The sequence below is a fragment of the Tubulanus polymorphus genome, chromosome 6 (genome assembly GCF_964204645.1).
Source record: "Tubulanus polymorphus chromosome 6, tnTubPoly1.2, whole genome shotgun sequence".
NCBI classification, from domain to species: Eukaryota; Metazoa; Nemertea; class Palaeonemertea; order Tubulaniformes; family Tubulanidae; genus Tubulanus; species Tubulanus polymorphus.
In genome coordinates this window covers 18,918,865-18,937,900 of record NC_134030.1, presented here as the reverse complement: position 1 = coordinate 18,937,900, position 19,036 = coordinate 18,918,865, and the positions used below count along the sequence as shown (strand labels likewise).

General features: G+C 39.8%; 2 protein-coding genes across 3 annotated transcripts; one reads left to right on the top strand and one right to left on the bottom strand.

Annotated features, from left to right (window-relative positions):
• Positions 1-1,630: 1,630 nt before the first annotated feature.
• On the bottom strand, positions 1,631-9,979 carry LOC141906957 (cytochrome P450 3A24-like). Of its 2 annotated transcripts, XM_074796455.1 has the most exons (16): positions 9,855-9,979; positions 9,068-9,191; positions 7,943-8,042; positions 7,673-7,731; positions 7,470-7,569; positions 7,103-7,222; positions 6,539-6,627; positions 6,013-6,164; positions 5,156-5,286; positions 4,823-4,916; positions 4,261-4,421; positions 3,322-3,407; positions 3,045-3,182; positions 2,409-2,571; positions 1,932-2,045; positions 1,631-1,827 (listed from the first exon to the last, which is right to left on the bottom strand). In XM_074796455.1, the coding sequence occupies exons 2-15, from the start codon at positions 9,148-9,150 to the stop codon at positions 1,962-1,964; spliced, it is 1,560 nt and encodes a 519-aa protein (XP_074652556.1). In that variant the 5' UTR covers positions 9,151-9,191; positions 9,855-9,979; the 3' UTR covers positions 1,631-1,827; positions 1,932-1,961. The 2 variants fall into 2 exon arrangements, with proteins under 2 accessions (XP_074652556.1, XP_074652557.1); XM_074796456.1 differs by lacking the exons at positions 7,470-7,569; positions 7,673-7,731.
• A 1,016-nt stretch (positions 9,980-10,995) lies between these two features.
• LOC141907153 (prefoldin subunit 2-like) lies at positions 10,996-16,998 on the top strand. The gene is made up of 3 exons (XM_074796727.1): positions 10,996-11,230; positions 15,664-15,790; positions 16,567-16,998. Exons 1-3 carry the CDS (start codon positions 11,094-11,096, stop codon positions 16,741-16,743), a joined length of 441 nt encoding a protein of 146 aa, XP_074652828.1. The 5' UTR covers positions 10,996-11,093; the 3' UTR covers positions 16,744-16,998.
• The last annotated feature ends 2,038 nt before the right edge of the window (positions 16,999-19,036 follow it).

Here is a 19,036-nt window from a genome sequence, read left to right as displayed (position 1 = left end):
CCCGTCGTCATGAAATAGAACAATTATTTAACAACAAAAATGATTAATTATATTTTATCAATGAATCGTGGTCAAACACTGTAACAAGGGATTTCCTTTTCGTAGCGTAGTATCTCTACACTACAGAATATCGCGTTAATTTTTACTTCCACGTTCAAAACGATTCCTTCGCGGAGCCCATGTACTTTTTAAACTGTACTTAACAAAAACTAGATGACGACTTCGATGATTTTGAGTCGGAAAAATACCGTCAATTTGGTGGTTTCTCAGCTAAGGATGATAAACAAGAGTTCAAGAAAAAAATATCGCCGTTTCAAAAGCTTTGATTTGATAATAAGTTAGAAACCTATTTAGGCTACCGGTGCGATGCCCTTGAGGACGGTTTTTCGACTTAGACCTCGTTGTTTTCTCGCTACGCTCCATAAACTATAACAGTGCGCAAAATCTGATTTCGACTGAAGAAAACTATTTATATTAATTTGAACCGAAAGCCAGAACACTGAGTCGATCAAAGCCAATTAAAGTAGCCTATTACTATGCATAAACAAAAAGTAATCGTAATGTTGAAAACTGAAATAAAATATTTCTCCTCCCAAATTATCACGGATTGGGTATACGGCTGGTGGCCCGCGCGTAACCCAATATCAGGTTGGAGTCCTGTAGGTGCAAGGGAAAATATATATCTGTTCTTTTTTTTCTCCTAGAACCAGTCCGCCTCTTGTCATAATGATAATAATATAACAACCTACATATCAGTTAGTGGCAATTATCAATGTATTAGTCATTATGGTTACTCTCTAGTCTCGGCCCGCTGATACCGTTTATATCATATTTTTTCTCTATACCGTGTTCGTCAACGCGAACTGCGAACAAAATGGCGGAGACCCTCTTGGTGAAAAAGAATCGTTGCAAGGGTTACAGAAACACGGGTCGTTATGAGGTTTCCGGTTTGCTCGGCTACCCGAACGCGGGAGGTTAGTCTAGATAGGCCAATGAAAACTCTGGTTTGCTCAACTACCCCTCTTTGCGAGGATGCGGTATGATGTTTGATCTGACAGTTTCAAGTGGTTAATGGGTGTTTCAAGTGCTTTGCACAACGATGCTTATTATACTTCATATGACGGTAGTATGGTGGTTTAAAAAGATTTCATATGTGACATACCAAGAATACGCTACCGCGTGGGCTTCGTACAACGACCAGTTGCTTTTCCAAACTAATTTACTGTCCATTGAGAGACAATTTCCAGTTAGGCCATGAAATTGACTTGTGCTTTTGGGCCCTTTCGTCGGTAATCTACAAATGTTTCATGTGAGCTATAGGCGTCAATGGTGACAGCATGATGGTGGTCATCTTTTCGAGTGTATAGTACTCGTCTTAAAGGGATTTATGAACAAAGCTACATTTCTGGGAAGGATTTGTGATGTCATAAGCTGATATGGAGGAAACCTTTTTATCCCGTTAGGATGTAAAGAATTTGAATACTGATATATGCCGTGGGCAATTAGCACGGGTTCGAACCCACCACCACTCGGTTGGGAGAAACAACACGGCCGATCCATGATGATAGCATGTTTCTATGCATGTTTTTGGTAAAGGATAGCCCGACTAGTGGCACAGACATAAATCAAATTCAACATGATAAAATTGATATTTATTAATCAAAATTATATTTTATATTCTATTACGACGGTAAACCGAATGGCCATTATCGGCCACTGTAGGTGATGACATTCGACATCTACGGAGTCTCGTCGGTGATAAATGAATTTCGAATATATAACGCAGATTTGATTCAATGCGATATTTTGATATCCAAACGAAACAGTCTAGAATAAAAAGAAAAAAAACGTTACCAACAAAACTTGCTGTAGGTTGTATGATTTGAAAAATTTAATACATGCAAATTTATGCCAAATTGTATGTAAATTACTCGATTAGTTTCCGAATCAGGGTTGTCTTTTCATTCTATGCCACGTGAAATTCGCTCCAGTCTCAGGACGACCGGTTTTTTCGGTCGTCCAAGTGGGTCCTTCGCCAACGGAATCTGCGATTGAAAATACGAAACTATACAATGATAAGGCCTAAGTATAGCGCGATCAAATCATTTACTATTGTCATAGTGAGAGTAACGAAGGCAGCCATGATTTTCATTGAAGCGTTTGTGATATCATGATCTGCCGTATTGTCTTTGGATCAAATTATTCGACGCAATATCATGATGTCATAGGTTGGTTTTTCAAGGCAGTCTCCTTTTCTTGGAGTGTTTATACAGAATGACATACATACGTAATGGCATGTATTATTACATGGGGTATTAGATTGTGACGAAGAGGTTTTTTGAGGCAGCTATATTTTCTGGGAGGGCTAAGATAACGGGGCTAGATTAAGGTTAATACTGTCTACTTACCGGTGTCTCTTCGCAGGGGATAAATCTAAAATTTTGCAGGATGGAAACTAGGGCAACTTTAGCTTCAAACACCGACAGTCTTTGAGCAATGCAGTGGCGAGGTCCGATACCGAACGGTATATAACTGCACGGGTGTCGGTCCCGACTGTTCTCCGCGGTAAACCTGAAGGTTTTCAAAGCACACATCTGTAGTCTTAACATTAAGCTCATTATATCCCGGATTCAAATGTTATACTGACGAATTGGTTTGAAGAGCTCTAGTGTATGGAACCGCTGGAGAGTACAGGTTTATCAATTTGGATTATATTGATGGCTAGTTTATAAAACCTGGCCACGGTGAAATATGTATCCAAGTTTCGTTGCCAAGTATAGATATCCGGACCCAGGTTAATGATTTATTCATTTGAATAACATATCCAGTCTATAAAACCGGACCCGATAAGGATTTATTCTTTTGGGAAACTTTGATACCCAATTCAAATTACTGGTTAGATACAAATCCCTGGAAATAACTTCATCATGGATTTTAAGAATTGAATCCTAAGGAAGTACCTTGTGACCTAGTTTACGAAGCTGGGGCCATTTCGGTGTTTTGTTAGTCGTATCTCATCGATTACTCTCTAGCGAACGGATTACCTTTCTGGGTCAAATTTATCCGGGTCGGGCCAGATTTCGGGGTCCATGTGTATGGCGTAAACGGGTACACTGACTGACCAGCCCTTCTTAAAAAGAACTCCGTCTATTTCAGTCGTTTCATTGACTTCTCGGTCTAATCTGCAACGAAGATTGATACAAGTATCGTACCTATATTATTTCAGCTGTAGGAGATGGTGTTCTCGAATAGTCGGGTCGGGCTAATATTTTCGAACGCTACATATTTGTCAAAAGACTCATATTAAGCATCGTTTTTTACCGAGCAGCGAGAGTGTGGATCCGTGCTGATTCATTCATTACCATTTCCAAATATTCAATCTTCCTCACGTTGTCGTAATCGGGCACCTGCAATATGTACATCGTATGTATGAAATTAACCCGAAACGGAGCAAACAGCCTTGCATAATGATAGTTATCTAATTTTTATAGCGCCCCTTTTCACAGCGATACAATGTTCGATGTTGCTTCCATTAAAATCCATTGCGTATCATAACCCCCCAGCCTCTAGCATAACTCTAACCGATATCAGTCATCTCTCCGTGGGGAGAAGCAACGAGCAGCTGCTCAGGTTCGGCGCTCTGGGGTCATCTTTCAGATTAGGTAACCATCTTTTCCTGGGTTATGTGAGAGAAGCAATGAGGAAATGTCTTACCCGGTGACACTACGGGAATGTACGGGGTTCGAAGCTACGACCTGTCTTCCTGGAGTCGGTGGCTATCGCTCATCGGCATGTGTATGATTAGCTGATATCCAAATGAAGGCAGCTCTGGTAAGTTAATACAGCAATATATTCGTTTCAATCCCCGCCCGACAAGTGAATATGACGGTATAAAGCTCTAGCAAGTGAATATACTGGAGATTTCATACTGTTGCTACGTGGCTGTTAAAGCTATGATGGGGCAAAAGAAATACACTAGTTTCTCAAGAAAGTTAAATGCACTCGCCAGCATCCGCGATGCGTCAATCGTCTTTTTAAAAAGGTATTGGTAAAAAAAACTCTCCTCCCGCGTCTCTTCTATAAGACTCCGGTTGAGCTATTTATTTCAACCCTTTTTAAATCCGATGAGAAACTAGGGTATTTATTTGAGTGGCCTGAAATATGGTAGCATGGTCTTGGTGTGAGTTTAGTCAGTTTGTCCCTGTTTCGCAGTAATGTGGGTTTCATGCCGAGGCCCGGATGTAAACATGAAACTAGTACCTGTTTGCCGATAATTCGATGGATGTCGTCGATGAGTCGATCCTGAACGTCGGGATTCAGCGCCAAACAATACGCCACGTACGTCATGTAATTCGATATGTTCTCATAACCGGCCACGATGAATATAAACGACTGCGCCAAGATTTCATCGCGTAACAAACCTTCAAAATCAGAAAATCTATACGTCGCAGGCATGAAATCGAGTTCGGACAATTTCAATATCTGTCGATCATCTTGACTTAGATTGAGAGATTAAAAGATTGAGATATCGTTTTCTTGACTGCAATTATTACAAGTATGAGAATTTTACAATTACAGTAGGTATATTAAACGTTGATTCGCAAATACATTATTCAGCACCCTGTGTATGTCGCAAACTATGGGATGGAAACTCGCTTTGACCGTAGGAAATGGAACTTTAATTTGTTAATTTGTTAATTTTTTTCCAATTGCGTAAAAAGCTAGGATATTCGGCTGTGTCGTAATTTTCTTTAGGGTATTCACAGTGAAAATCAATGGTCGTCAGTCATCTTGGGTTGAGAAGCAGTTATTTTTTGTTTACCTATGCTCGACCATTTCGTGTTGTTAGTTTCTCTGTCGACTTGGTCATCGCTAACATGTGATTGAACCATCAACTGGAGTAAATCAGCATGGGGCTAAAAAGACAAACACACGAATCATTTTTTTTTGCCACTAAATTGAGGACTTACAGAAGATGTTAGTTGAATCAAAAACCCGAAACCCGAAGAATGCCAGCTAGTATTTTAGGAGGCTTGTTGAATCCTTAGTTGCAACAAGTGCAATACTCTATCGTTGCAGTAGTTCATGTCCTATTTCCCACTAGTGACGCCTGGTGGATCCTCACTTGCCACAGGTCGATTACGTATGCAAATACCTGGTCTTGGTCATCTTTTCGTTCTTCGATCGCGTGGTCCAGCAACTTTTCATAGTAGTCTATGATTCGTCGTGGAAAAATCTCGACGATTCGAAAACGAGCCAAAAATCTGAATAGCGACGGTGACAAAACTGTAAAAGAAAGGATGTTATCATTAAAATAGTACGAACAATAATAAGGCAGGACTAGAGCACCAGCAATAAAAATGAGAATATATGTGAACTCTTTAAGTGAGGTCTTTAACAAAACAGATACCAAATCCAATAATCTATTTCAAGTGTTTTGTGTGAAGGCAACAAAGGGCAACATTAACTAGTTGTTGTTTTTTCAATTGCACGGAACGCGAATGAAAAAAAAAACATAGCGGAAGGGTGACAGAAAGAAAAAACATAATCGTTACAAGCATTTTAAATTAATAAAAAAAAGATTAATTCAAAAGATTAATATGAAAATAGGTTATTTATCATTCAAAAATGAAAAAGGACGTGTCAAATAATATCTTCTAATCAGAATTATCCATATTCGAAAGTGATCCCTACCAAGTGCTACGAGACAAAGCTACGAAGCTTACTACACGCATCCTCGCTTATCAGGGCTCGATTGACATTAGTTTTGCGTGAGCTTCAGCGGGAGGCAATCAAACCCAGGCAAGCGAGGATGACTACACAGTATTCCTGTGTCAAACGAAGCACATGTACATAATTTCTTGCGGTTGAATAAGCCGCCATTTTTTCCTGATTTCATATCAATTAAATTAAAGGTACTTTCTGCCATCATGTAAAATAGGTCGCAAACACCTAAACTAAACCAATTGATGATTTTCCGTAAAGTGTATATCTATTTTTGTTCGAACTTACACAGAAGAAGGATCCTGAGGCTGAAACCACTGAATCTAGACATCAACGTTTTGGTGTTGGTGACGATCTGCTGGTCAGGATTGAGCAACGAATTCACTTGTAAACCGAATATCGTACTGACAGTCACATCCATCGAAAAACAACCGAATGCGCTATAGAACGAAAAATACGTCGAATTGTAATTCATAGGGGCGACATTCGAGTTGAAAAAAAAAGATTACTCGAATTCTATTTCAAAAGCATTTATATCGCTATCATACATCCGTTCTAAATGGACCAGAAAGGTTAATTCTCTGAAAGATATTTGCAAAAGTAATCCCGCAACATAGTTCAACTGTAGGCCTATAATAGAGGCCTCATAGCTATGTGCCATTTGACATGACTACGCAGTATACGTGGTCGAAATCTAAAGCGACCCTAAAATCCCTGATTATGTCTGGCATGTACAGCGAGTCTCCTACACATGACGTCATGCGTGACAGCGCGATACCCCCCTCCCCCACCCCCAGCAGAATCTTGTTCTTACTTTTTCATTTGCACTGGTTTATTTTCCTGTTCGTGACGGCTGAAATTTCCGACCAGGTTCCGAGCGCAATCCTGGATTAGTCTTTCCATCTGAAACGACAATAAACAACAACATTCATTCGTCACCACTTGGATACATATTGGATGATTTTTGTAATAATAATAATTTATTTTCGTAAACCGGTTACGAGGTATCCAGTGCAAGCCAACAGGCTGTACATGAAATTAAGGCGCTGGAACCTTGTGCAGAGTGCAGGGGAATGTGCAGTGATACTTATAAATAATGCTATTAATAATCGATCACAAATAATTATTAGTAATTGATCACTCCCATGTGAAACATGCAACGATTTACATCACGCAAGCGCAACCCACTGGCTAAAGCCACCTGATTACGACAATTGCATTGCCATTTCCGCGTTAACTCGTAGGAGACACTATACAGTGCCCAAGGGATGATTTAGCAGTCATATGAGAGACACCCTTCACATTTGAATGACTCTTTCCACACAATCTTGTGTTCAACCTTCTAACACATGAAAAACTCTATCCAAGTCCAACTTACCTTTCTCATCTTTCCGCTGCTGAAAGCCGGGGTCAACATCGAACGAACGTGCTTCCAATGGTCATCTTTTAACAATGTCATCATTTTAGCGGTGACCTGATTTGTACTGCCAAACGGAGTCTAGAAAATGTCGTTTGTATCGAGTCAAATCAATGTTTGAACGGGAATGTAACAGTGGATAGGAAATCGAAACAGGTGATATCGTATACGAGTCTTACACGTGCCTCCTTCTAATCGATTTGAACCTGATGGTATCGATTGACTCTGCAACGTGTCCATGTAGCTGCCTGATTACATTGCGAGACTCTGCCACATTTCTCCCATTCAAGGATTTGAACCTGATGTCATCGTGAGATAGAGTACTTACCGCTCTATTAGTAAACACAGTTCCGGCCTGCTTAATAATGACTGATTTAATCAGTTCGAGATCTAAAACCATTATATTCGGTTTGCCATTTAACACCGAACTAAACGAGAATAAATAACCGTTAGATAGGTAACATAGATCTTAAGAATGAAGTTGACTGAAATAGTTTTTGTTTAGGATCGATAGATTTGTCAATGCCTTACCCGTAGATTCTATTTTCCTTGAATTTATTGTACAACCTTCTGTCAAAGTTCATAACCCCCTTATACGAAACAAAAACGAAATGAAAACAGCATCTTCCATCAACTATACCACAGGAGCCGGTTTAATAGACTGGTATTAACTTATAGACAATATGCAAAGCGTTTGGACAAATACTCGCATTACAAATTATGGTCCGAGCTTTCCGTTAAACTTGTATCACTTGTGACACTCGCTTCTCAATAATCCTGTTTAGAAAGACTAATCCTTACCTCAGTGAATAACTTCCAACCGTTACCGATGAACGGTAACTTACCAGTGTCGGTTTCGATTCCATATTGCTTGAACTCATTAATCGGAAGTTTGACCCAGCTAAAAAAATGTACACCAGAACCAAGTCGATTAGCGTAAAATTCCTTTTTACGATATGTACGGATGACTTTTGTCGATATATCGAAATGTCATCATATGTGGGGAAAACGCCGAACATTCATCAGGCGACAAATAGAAATATTTGTGTGAAGTCATTTTTGTGAATTTGAAGAGAATTTTCCGTGTGCGTTCGGGATCTCCTTTCTTAGCTAGATTTGAAGCATTAAGAATTAAGGTGGCCGTTTTTGTCAAGACAGCGATGGTTAAACCCTGAATACAACGCAATTATATTGCATTTTTTCGAGGATAATTTTACAATTAAATCCCGACGCTGAGTCGGATCCTGCTGGTGGCCTAGGCGTGGTCTTTTCCGTGATGTACATTTCCCCATTCTTGTGGACCCATAACCTCCAATTTTCCTCGATCCACCACCTTTGTGCCCATATAGATTTTTAGCCTAATTTACGGTGTTCTAAGGTGAACCCTTTTGTGCAACATTTGACGGTTAGCGTACTGATTTATGCTGATTTATGCTAATTTAGCTCGTTGTGAATTTTCGGCTAATTACTGATGTCGAATTTTAATGGAGAATATTTAACCGAAAAATACAAAATGGAGCTAAATCCTTTGTGCATAATTTCAACGACAGATCAAAAATATATACGACACAGTAGCGTGGAGTTTCACAAGCGTCATGTTCAAGAAATAAAATATAATTACAACCCCGATAAACAGCCAGCCCTCCTAGCGGAGAGCGGAAAATGTATTTTACCCAAGAACTAGCTAATTGAACCCCCACCGGAACGGAATCAACTTTCACAACAATGATTTAGAATTAATCAAGAAGTGACCGTGAAATTACGCGCACAACCCGGGTCAATCGCACATTTTGGCTATGGGTTAGGTTATTCACCGCCATATAGGAACAAGTATTTAGCGACATTTCCGACTTTATTTCTAATAATGTAAAAATTCGCCTTGGTGAAGCAAATAGAGAAAATAAAAGGGTAGCATTCGAAACTTACCCGTAATAGTAGAGCAACAATCCTAATACAACAGGAATAACGGGCAGCCAGACTGACGCGGTGAACAATCCGAACATATCCATGGTTCTATCCGATCGGCTCAAGTGCGTTCAATATCTCTTATCTAGAATTTAGAATTTTGATTCAACTTAAAAAGCAATCGTGTATATACATATCAAATCGATTGATTTCTTCAAAGAATCAAGAGTTTGAATCATCCGATCCCTTGACTCGCCATGGCTTGCTTCTCTCTCGCTGAAGCCCACACAAATTATGTATTAGCATCTCGGGCCAGTTGCACAGTCCACGTTCAAAACGAATCCTTCGGCGAAACCCATGAACCGCTTTTTTAAGGGGTAGGGGGTCAGTGTTGTTCGAAACTAAAGTTGCTAAAAACTGATTACAAAACTATAAGATGATGACTTCGATGGTTTCGGATCGGAAAAAAATACCAGTAGCGATGATGAACAAAAGTTCGAGAAAGTGAAATATCGCAGTTTCATTAGCTGTGAATTTATAATGGGTTAGGAACCCATATTTGGCTGACGTAAGGCTAAACAAAAATGATACCTTGTTTCTCCGCAGCGGCCGAGTCATTTTTGTAAAATATAATAAAATTTGTAATCAGTTTCATTTCTATAACTGCCGAGTCTGTAATGGTAAAATTGATCACGATTTCTAAAAAGGTAATGTACAGGGCCGATAGGCGGCCAGCCGGGTCAACATGTACGCTCAGTAGAGCGTAGAAACAATTTTTCTAGGTGCAAGCGAAATTATATAGGCCTACCTGTTTGTTTTTCACTTAAAGCCAGTGCGCCTGTTGTCGAGAGCTCCTGTAGTAATGACAATAATACCAGTCAGCGGTGAATATCAATGTATTAGTCATTAGTCACTCTCTTATCTCGGCCCGCTGATACCGTGCAATTGCAGAAAACAAATCATTATTTGTTTCAGTTCTATCGAGTGGCGCTACCTCGTTTAGAAAAGTGATTCGAAACCGGTTTTAATGTCAAATATTTTGAATCTAGGTCCGTGACCAGCTGTTTCTCTATCTCAGGAAAAATGACACTTTTACCGTGTTAGGGTCACTTGAATCTTGTGAAACGGCATCGTCGAAAGAGCTGCGCCGGTGCTTGTATGCGTGTGTAAATATGGGAACCCCCCATCAAACCCGGCTATCAGAGGTCAACCTAGCGTGCGCATTTGTAAACTGAATGGTCAAAACTTAAAGAGAAAACGTATTGTTGATGAGTCTGAAATTTGCATCAGAAATCAATGTTCCATGGAACTGCTTTCTTAAAAAATTATGGTGCGGTAATCAGTTTATTACGACTATTTTTTTATAATAATCGTAAGAAGTGATTTAAAATTATAATCAATGACATGGCTAGTATATAGAAAGTAATTAAAGCTTCATATTTTAGATTTTGAAATTTGGCAATGAGCTCAGATGGGACTCGAATGTTCATTCAAAGATCCGATGGCGTTAGCTTCGGCGGAAAGCAATCAGTCCCTGGGAAGCGCGGATGCACCGGGACGCATAATGCGTTTTAGCGATTTAATTCAAATTCCCTGATAATTCGCGGCGGAGCAGCCTCGCTGCAGATCGCCGGTGTCGATGAGAGCCTGCTGCTCTCCTGCGATTAGACTGGTTGTCGGTCTCTACCTGAATGCAGGTGGCGCATTGGACAAGCGACCAATCTATAAGGATGCCCTGATTAAGATATTCTCGGAGCTACCCCTTTGTCGACGAGAAACATTGACAAACCCAATTTATGTAAAATTTGACAAAATCTTCTTTATTCGCACAAAGAAAATTTTAGAAATCCGTTAAATGCACTTGAAGTCTCAAAAAAATAGATGAAGTATTGCAATGTATCTTTAATAAGAAAAATTGGATTGAATTGAAATACGGTAAAGACAACATTGAAAAAAGATTCTATTGTGGAGCCAGGAATTCCTCGGATATTTATTTGCACTTTACTCAAGTTTTCTCTCGATAATTTCGACTGAACTCGGTGTAAAAATGTCGACGGCAGCCGCTCAGAAACAGAAACAAGTGAATCAAGAGGCGATAATCAGCGGCTTCAACGAGCTGAGACAACAGCAGCGCGCCCTGGCGTCAAAAATATCCGAGTTAGAAATGGACTGTAAAGAACATGAGTAAGTGAAGTGTGACACAGGGCAGGGGCTCGTATCTGAGTTGTAGGTAATGTAAAAACGATAATCTGTTAATCCAATGTATATAGTGTATACATAAAATAACAAGGGGGGAAAGGACGCTCACAAACTACTCAACTTCAGTCGCTTACTAGGCCTATTTCGTTATTTCTCATCCGATTTTGATAATCCAGGCATGATATGAAAGCTAATACCTTCCTGCTTCTAATGAAACTAATCCCGTTAACTTCCGATGAATAGTTCGTGAATTATATGTCTTTGAACGCGAAATTCGGACCGAAATCGCCTGTACCGAAAATGCTATGACGCCGGTTTTTGTCGATTTCGAAATTTCAAACGTTGTGTTCGACGCGAAATCCTTCACCAATTTTGATGATCGAGGGCTTCAAATGCGCACAACATAAATTCTATATTTTCTGAATATCGCGGTTGTTTAGTTAATCCGTACGATCTTGTAACTATGCAACTACGCGAATTTTTCGATTTTACAATCGTCAATTCACGAACTCGACACGCGATCCCAAGATGGCGACCTTGAACTTGAACTAGCAACAGGTCCGCAGTGAATTTTATTTCGTAACAATTCAAACAAATAATGTTTTATCTTATTTAAGCTAGAATAAACACGATCAGGTAATAATAGATTCTGAATTTCACGTAAATATAGGCCTACACTGAAAATAAATTGGAAATAAAATTCATTTTGGTTCGGCATTGCGCTAAGCATTGTTTGAGATCGCGCATGGAGTTTGTGAATTGACGTAAAATCGGAAAATTCGTGTTTGCAAAGCTGGAAGATCGTATGGATTGACGAAACAACCGCAATATCTAGAAAATATAGAATGTTTTGCGCATTTGAAGCCCTCGATCATCAAAATCGGTGAAGGATTTCGTATTGAACTCAACGTTTTAAATTTCGAAATCGGCAAAAACCGGCGTCATAGCATTTTCGGTCCACGCGAATTCGGCCCTAATTTCGCGTTCAAAGACAAATAATTCACGAACTATTCATCGGAAGTTAACTGGATTAGTTTCATTAGAAGCAGGAAGCTATTAGCTTTCATATCAAGCCTGGATTATCAAAATCGGATGAGAAATAACGAAATAGTAAGTGACTGAAGTTGAGTAGTTTGTGAGTGTCATAAGCCCCCTTGTTATCTTATATATACTATAGACATTGGATTAACAGATTATCGTTTTTAGCCCACTTGGGACTTTAGTCCCAGCGGGCTATTGCGTTCACTTTTCGTCCGTCGTCCGTTCGTCCGTCCATCCGTAGACGGAATCCAGTTATTTTGGGAAGTTTTGAAGACGCTTCAAGGTAATGTCTTGATATTTGGTTTTTACATGTATCTACCCTAGACACATCTTCAGCCCAAAAACTGGCCCTGTCAGAATCAAGATGGCCGACTGGCAGCCATTGTTGTTCGTCAAAATCCGCACTTTTTACACATTTTTGAACTTTTTGAGGGAAATTTTGAAGACGCTTTGATCAATTACCTTGATCTTTCGGATATATGTGAATCCCCCCAGGGCCCATCAACATGACAAAAATTGGGTCGGTCGGACTCAAGATGGCCGTCCTATGACCTTTTTAGTGCCCAAAAATGTTAATTTTGGCCCAAATTCTGAGTCCTGTAGCTTCCTACTGGTTTGCCATTTCTCATTACAATTTGTGATGGGTATTCTTTGGAAAGGGATGTTTTATACCTGAGACAGGTATTTTTCATCAGCCAATTATGACGCAATTGGCGGCCATCTTGGTGTCACCAGTACTCATTCGTAAGTGGGAAAAAGTTTTTCCACATTATATTGATACCTAAGCGTATTTTGCTACCACAATCAATTAGAAAGTTGTAGCTCATAAGGTGTTCTATGATTGTGGTGAGTTTCAAGGTAATTGGATTTCGTATATGGCCACCAGGGGGCATTGAATAATACAATATCTTAGCATTTCTTTATTATATTCGTACCTATGCATATTTTGTAACCACAATCAATTGGAAAGTTGTAGCTCATGACATCATCTATGATTGTTGCGAGTTTTAAGGACATAAGTTTTTCTGTATGGTCACCAGGGGGCGTTGAATAGTAGAATAATTTAGTATTTCCTTATTATATTGGTACCTACGCATATTTTGTTACCATGATCAATTGCAAAGTTGTAGTTCATGACATGTTCTATGATTGTGGTGAGTTTCGAGGTCATTTGGTTTTGAATATGGTCACCAGGGGGCGTTGAATAGTAGAATGACTTAGTATTTCCATATTAAATTGGTAACGAGGCATATTTTGTTATCACAATTACAAAATCGTAGCTGTCGACATGTTCTATGATTGTGGTGAGTTTCAAGGTCATTGGTTTTTGTAAATGGTCACCAGGGGGCGTTGAATGTTGAAATTGTTAGATTGTTGAGCATTTGAAACCACTCCCCAAGTGGGCATGGTGTCCCTGGGCCCCTAGTTACATTACCTACAACTCTAATACAAGCCCCTGTGAAGTGTGAATACCTGCTGAGACCCATCCTCCCTATCCCCAATCTCTCTTCTCCCCTCACCTCATCAAACCATATTCTCCCTCCCTCGGCAGGGATTCGAGGTTCGAACCTGATGGCATCACTACACCCAGCAACGGTACGAACCCCTGCCACAGTAGACCGGGTGCGCAGGTACATGCACAGCTTCACCGCACGGAAACTTGCAGCACCAATCAGATTGCTCGTTGTAGGCCTATAATCACTGAGGTAAAAATGAAGGAAGAACTATAAATGGGAAAATCTGGGCTAAAATAAAACGGGAGTTCTGATTGGCTGATAATGACATCATCGAAGCTGCGCGTGTAGCTGCGTACTCGGTCTAGTGTGGCAGGGTTTCGTGCCGTGGCAATCTCGATGCCATCAGGTTCGAATCCCCGCCGCCGGGGTAGGACGCGCAGAACCCTGTTCATCCTCACTTGCCAGGGTTCGGTATCGCTGCCCTCGAACTCCTATAGGCCTATCAACTTGCGAAAATTCCACCTAAAGCAAGCTCAGGTCGACTTACAATCCAATCATCTCGTAAGAACAGCGCTAGAACTTGTCACTGCTGATTGCCAGTTCATTTGTCATATGAACAATCACTTCATGTTGAGTACATTCCTTCTAGAAAACAATTAAAAATTATTTTTTGGTAGCTGAGCAGGGGGTGTTCACGACCCCTGAAAGCCCACCCCCCCTCTGGATCCATTTTCGTCAGCCAATTTGACTGACGAGTAATTTGCCTGGCATTTTCTGGTCTTTTAAGATATCCGTCTAATTTTGTTGTAATCAACGCCCAACAGATTCGTTGTTTGTTTGATACCTATAACACCTCACATGACGATCTTAATCCAAGTGCAAATCGGCCGTAAAGTGAGAGTAAATTTTCGTCGATTCAACGGCGGCCATTTTGAAAGCGTGTGGACTGAGGCCAGGACCACAAGACAAACTAACGAAACGACGAAATTGAAAAAATTAAGAAATCAACACTTATTCACATTTTTCTTAAACCAGAATTTACCTTTGCATTATTTATTATGGAAATCACGAAGATTTGAAATATAAGTTGGAAAAACCATCAAAAATAAAAATTGTTGTTTCGTTTTGGAAGTTTTATATGTAAATCCTTGTAGGTCACTTTGTCTATCATGCCACATGTAATATGCAGAAATGGCGGCCACTGGTGAAATTTGTGGGGAAATTGATTAATTTCTCAAAATAATGGTGATTAATCACTCGAAACATACATAAAATTGGATTATTTCGAAAGGTACCTGTGTTAGTTTGTGAATTAATCCATTAATTGTGGACTGAAGTGAATAGAAAGTATATTTTTGAGGGTTACTTTTTTCAACCGTGTTTTGGCCCTTGTCATCCCTAACGTTGGTATAAGCTCATCCGATTATAAAAAGCTTAGGCCAAATAAAAAAAATTAGTTGCTTATCGTCCCCGCCCGACCCTACGAAATATACTCGACCCAATTTCTTTCTTTTTTTTTATTTTGTTCTATTTTGGTTCCAATCGAAAATGTTTGCCATAGCTACCGTTTCATGTCGATTGTAGGACAGTATAGCAGCAAACAAAATGATTTATCGATCGACGAAGTGCCTTCGCTGAATAACAAAAAGTCAATATTCAGTTATGGAGCGTACACAGCGTGGATTTCCGGTTGTGGAGCGTATTTAGATCGATTTTAAAATCTTAAGTTAATAAAGTTCTATGAATTGAATTGTATTTGTTTTGCTTGTGGCGCCACACTTCCAGTCGCTATCCGTGATCTGAAATAAACAATGAAAAGACGATAAACAACTAATTTTTTTTTATTTTGCCTTACCACCAACGATTTGGTAACTAACTACATTTGGTCAAGTGTCATGTTTGGGTATTATTGTTTTGCAGACTAGTAATTGATACCCTGAAGGATATTAAAGATGGCGATAGGAAATGTTATCGTTTGGTTGGTGGAATACTGGTTGAACGAACTGTTAAAGACGTTTCTCCTGCGTTGGTGAACAATAAAGAACAAGTAAGAACTATTATTATTTCTACTCGAATAGAATCCAAGTTATTCAGGCCCGGTTCCAAGATGGCTGACGCTGTGAAATACCTTATGACCGAACTATCATAGTGCTTTCGGTTATTAGGTCCGTCCACTAGAAGACTAGCGGAGAAAATGGAAGTTCGCCCTGGCTGGGCAGAGCCGTCGGAACGGGGCCGCCCCACTTTTTTGCTTAACCCTTTCAGTGCGTCTACACCACAGTAGGGTGTATAAATGGGTGATGGATTTTGCTAGTACACCGCACTGCGGTGTATTTATGTCAATATTAATTAGTTTTTATCTCTATTGAAAGATGGCAGCACCTGTCAAACACAGTGAAATATTAGTAACTAACGATACACCGCGCCGCGGTGTAGACACTATTGTGGTATTCCTGTTATGCAGCACACTAGAGTGGAATTTTTCAAATATTTCAAATTATCGCCACCACTATGGGGTATTGATTAGTCAGCACTGAAAGGGTTACCCAAAAATGTGTTGAATGCGTTCTCTGTACTAGGTGGGTGGCTCACGACTTCTCGTCTTCTGTGAATGAGACCCCAAAACGCATCTCCGGCAATTGAATTTTACAACATTTTTTCTGGGGGAAGGCCCCCTGACCCTCTGTACAGAAATAAGCCTCACCACTGCAAAATCCCTTCCGACAGCTGGGTGAGCAGCATCCTCAATTGCCACAGTAGTTGATGTCCTCGTTTTAATGGCGATCGATTGATGAAATCGTAATCATTCTTTTTCCCCCGCAGATCGGAATGTTAGTTACGAATTTGACGAAACAACTGGAAGCCAAAGGCAAAGAGTTGAACGACTACCGCGAGAAATACAACATCCGGGTCCGGGGCGAAGAGGACGACGTCGATAAGAAACACGGCGAAGACAAGGCGAAATCGACGACTCAAGGAGTGCTAGTTCAACAAACTTAGCGATCAATGACTCCGGAGTCCTCGCTTATGTTCCCGTAAATCGGAGCGATAGGAGAAAGACTTTCAAAAAAAGTGTCGTCGACATAGATTTCATTCGTTTTTACTACAAATAATTAAAAGGAACTGTCGATCTTCATATTGCGCTTTTCGGTGTTTTCAAACGTTCCGCAGCCTGTGAACACTGAACTCAGTAGACGTGAACATTCTTATTTCAGTTGAAGCGATAAATGATTCAGTAAAAATGAACGAAGATTTTTTTCAACAAAAAACAAAAAATGTTTTTCTTTCTTTCAATCAAGGCAGTTTTCACGATACGTCCGACAACTTAGATATCACCGAGTCTGAAAAAGATCCAAATTTAAAAAAGGATAACCTTCAGTCTGAGTTAACAGTGTGGTATTGACTGGTCTTTATCCGAGTTAAAAGGTATTTTTATTTGACGGTTTAAGTGTTAGTTTGAATTTACAGTCAACCCGGTCTTTCGTCAGATATTGAGCCTAATCGAGACTTCATTCTCAGCAGGCTGTTTGTGTTCACTTTTCGCTCATTTGTCCTTAGACGGATTCCAATCATTTGGCGAAGTTTCGCAGAGCATTTTAATGATGGATTATATACTATTTGTATGTTTCCCATCAGGGCCCAGCAGCCCAAGAAAAATTGGGTCAATTTGCCAAGATTGTCGTTCTTTACACTGGTTGTCGGTTAAAGTTCTTGTATTGACTTTTAAGGCCCTGGCAGTTGGGCCTATTTGTGCATTAAGGCAGTTTTCAAATGGTTTTCAATAATTATCATTAGCCCCCTTTTTCGCGAAAACATCACGTAATAACGAGGCTCTTTTTCATCAAATCAGCTCCCTAGGAATTGGAGATTGGATAATGTTTTATTATAATGAATCATTTGTATGAATGTACGCTCAGTTGCACGTATTCAAAGGGATTCTTCTCTGAATATCATGTCATTAAAATGGGCTTATGACACTTCGAGGAACGGAGAGGCACGGAAAGGAACGGAGACCGTATCATAAATATCTTATCTTATAATGACTCTAATTTAAAAAGGTCTGTAGCGCTGGTCATACCTAGGTATGCGCTAGTATTCACCCAAAGTCATCATCTGTCGTGTAAATACAAGATTCTTCTTTTTTTATTTATTGTTCCTTTCCGTTAAAATGCGCTCCATTCGTGTAGCGAAACGTATCAGATGAATCGATGTGCGAAGAATCACCATCACTGTCAGAAAAGTTAAAAAATTGACTCTAAAAACCACACACTAAAAAAATGAGACAACACGTTGTTTTCAATCACATAAAAGCATCCATCATCATATTCATTTAACTTTAGATATCCACAATTTGACAGGTTATGAATGAGAACAATTGCTTATTCATATTTTAGTTATTGTATGATACGATGTATTACGGATATGATTGATTGAATTCATTTTTACTGGTATTATTTTTTTCCTTTTTTACCCTTTTTCTTTTGAGGTTTCTTAGGTCGAAAAGGTTTTGCCTTTCCTATGACGACTTTAAACTTCGTCATATCCACACTTTTGAGATAACCTCTTACATTTCTCTTTATCTCTGTCTTGCCTCCGGTGTAAGTAACTTTCAAATCGGCCGTGTATGGAATATTGACTTTCACGCGTTTCGCTGCTACGGTCATTCTTAATTGTGAAAACTTCGGTACGTTGGCCGTCCCTGTCAAACTTAACGTTTTCGTTTTCGACTTTGTGCGGCCGGCTTCTTTCGAGAATCCCTTATTCATACTTGTAGTCAAAGTAGTTGACAAGCTAGCGCTGAGAACCTCCGGATTGCCGACAGTCATACCGGCAGTTACGGAAACTTCCAGACCCGCTTGCGTCTCTTCGCTGGTCGACATCGAGGTTTGGGAGACGTATTCGAACGACAGAGTTTGAGACATCTGTTGCTGCAACTTGTTCTTATTGATGACCACCGCAGAAGTGACTTCCGTGTTCTCGTTCTTAATCACTTGAGCTTTTTTGATAAAATATTTGACATTGATCAGCTGGTATTTCTTGGCTGTTTGTACGTTAACGCACGAACATATACATGTATCGCAACTATATACACCACTAATGGAACTCGGTGCGTTCTCGTCCTTTTTGCAGTCTTTTATTTTATCGCAACCAAACAAATTGTTTCTGACCAGATTACTTTTATCGCAGCTGTTAGCGCATGTACCGTACAGATCTTTTTCCGATTTGCTGATTTTCTTGATTGTCTCGGCCATGTCGATTTTCGTTTGTTTGGCCGTGCATTTGCAGTTGCAAT

What these genes read in the sequence shown, in the direction of transcription:
- LOC141907153 (XM_074796727.1), top strand. Translation starts at nt 11,094, where the DNA reads ATGTCGACGGCAGCCGCTCAGAAACAGAAACAAGTGAATCAAGAGGCG. An exon ending in ATGGACTGTAAAGAACATGA is followed by an intron (nt 11,231 to 15,663) that starts GTAAGTGAAGTG and finishes ATTGTTTTGCAG; the next exon opens with ACTAGTAATTGATACCCTGA. An exon ending in TGGTGAACAATAAAGAACAA is followed by an intron (nt 15,791 to 16,566) that starts GTAAGAACTATT and finishes TTTCCCCCGCAG; the next exon opens with ATCGGAATGTTAGTTACGAA.
- LOC141906957 (XM_074796455.1), bottom strand. Translation starts at nt 9,150, where the DNA reads ATGGATATGTTCGGATTGTTCACCGCGTCAGTCTGGCTGCCCGTTATT. An exon ending in CCTCAGGATCCTTCTTCTGT is followed by an intron (nt 5,287 to 6,012) that starts GTAAGTTCGAAC and finishes TTTCTTTTACAG; the next exon opens with TTTTGTCACCGTCGCTATTC. An exon ending in ATCCACACTCTCGCTGCTCG is followed by an intron (nt 3,183 to 3,321) that starts GTAAAAAACGAT and finishes TCTTCGTTGCAG; the next exon opens with ATTAGACCGAGAAGTCAATG.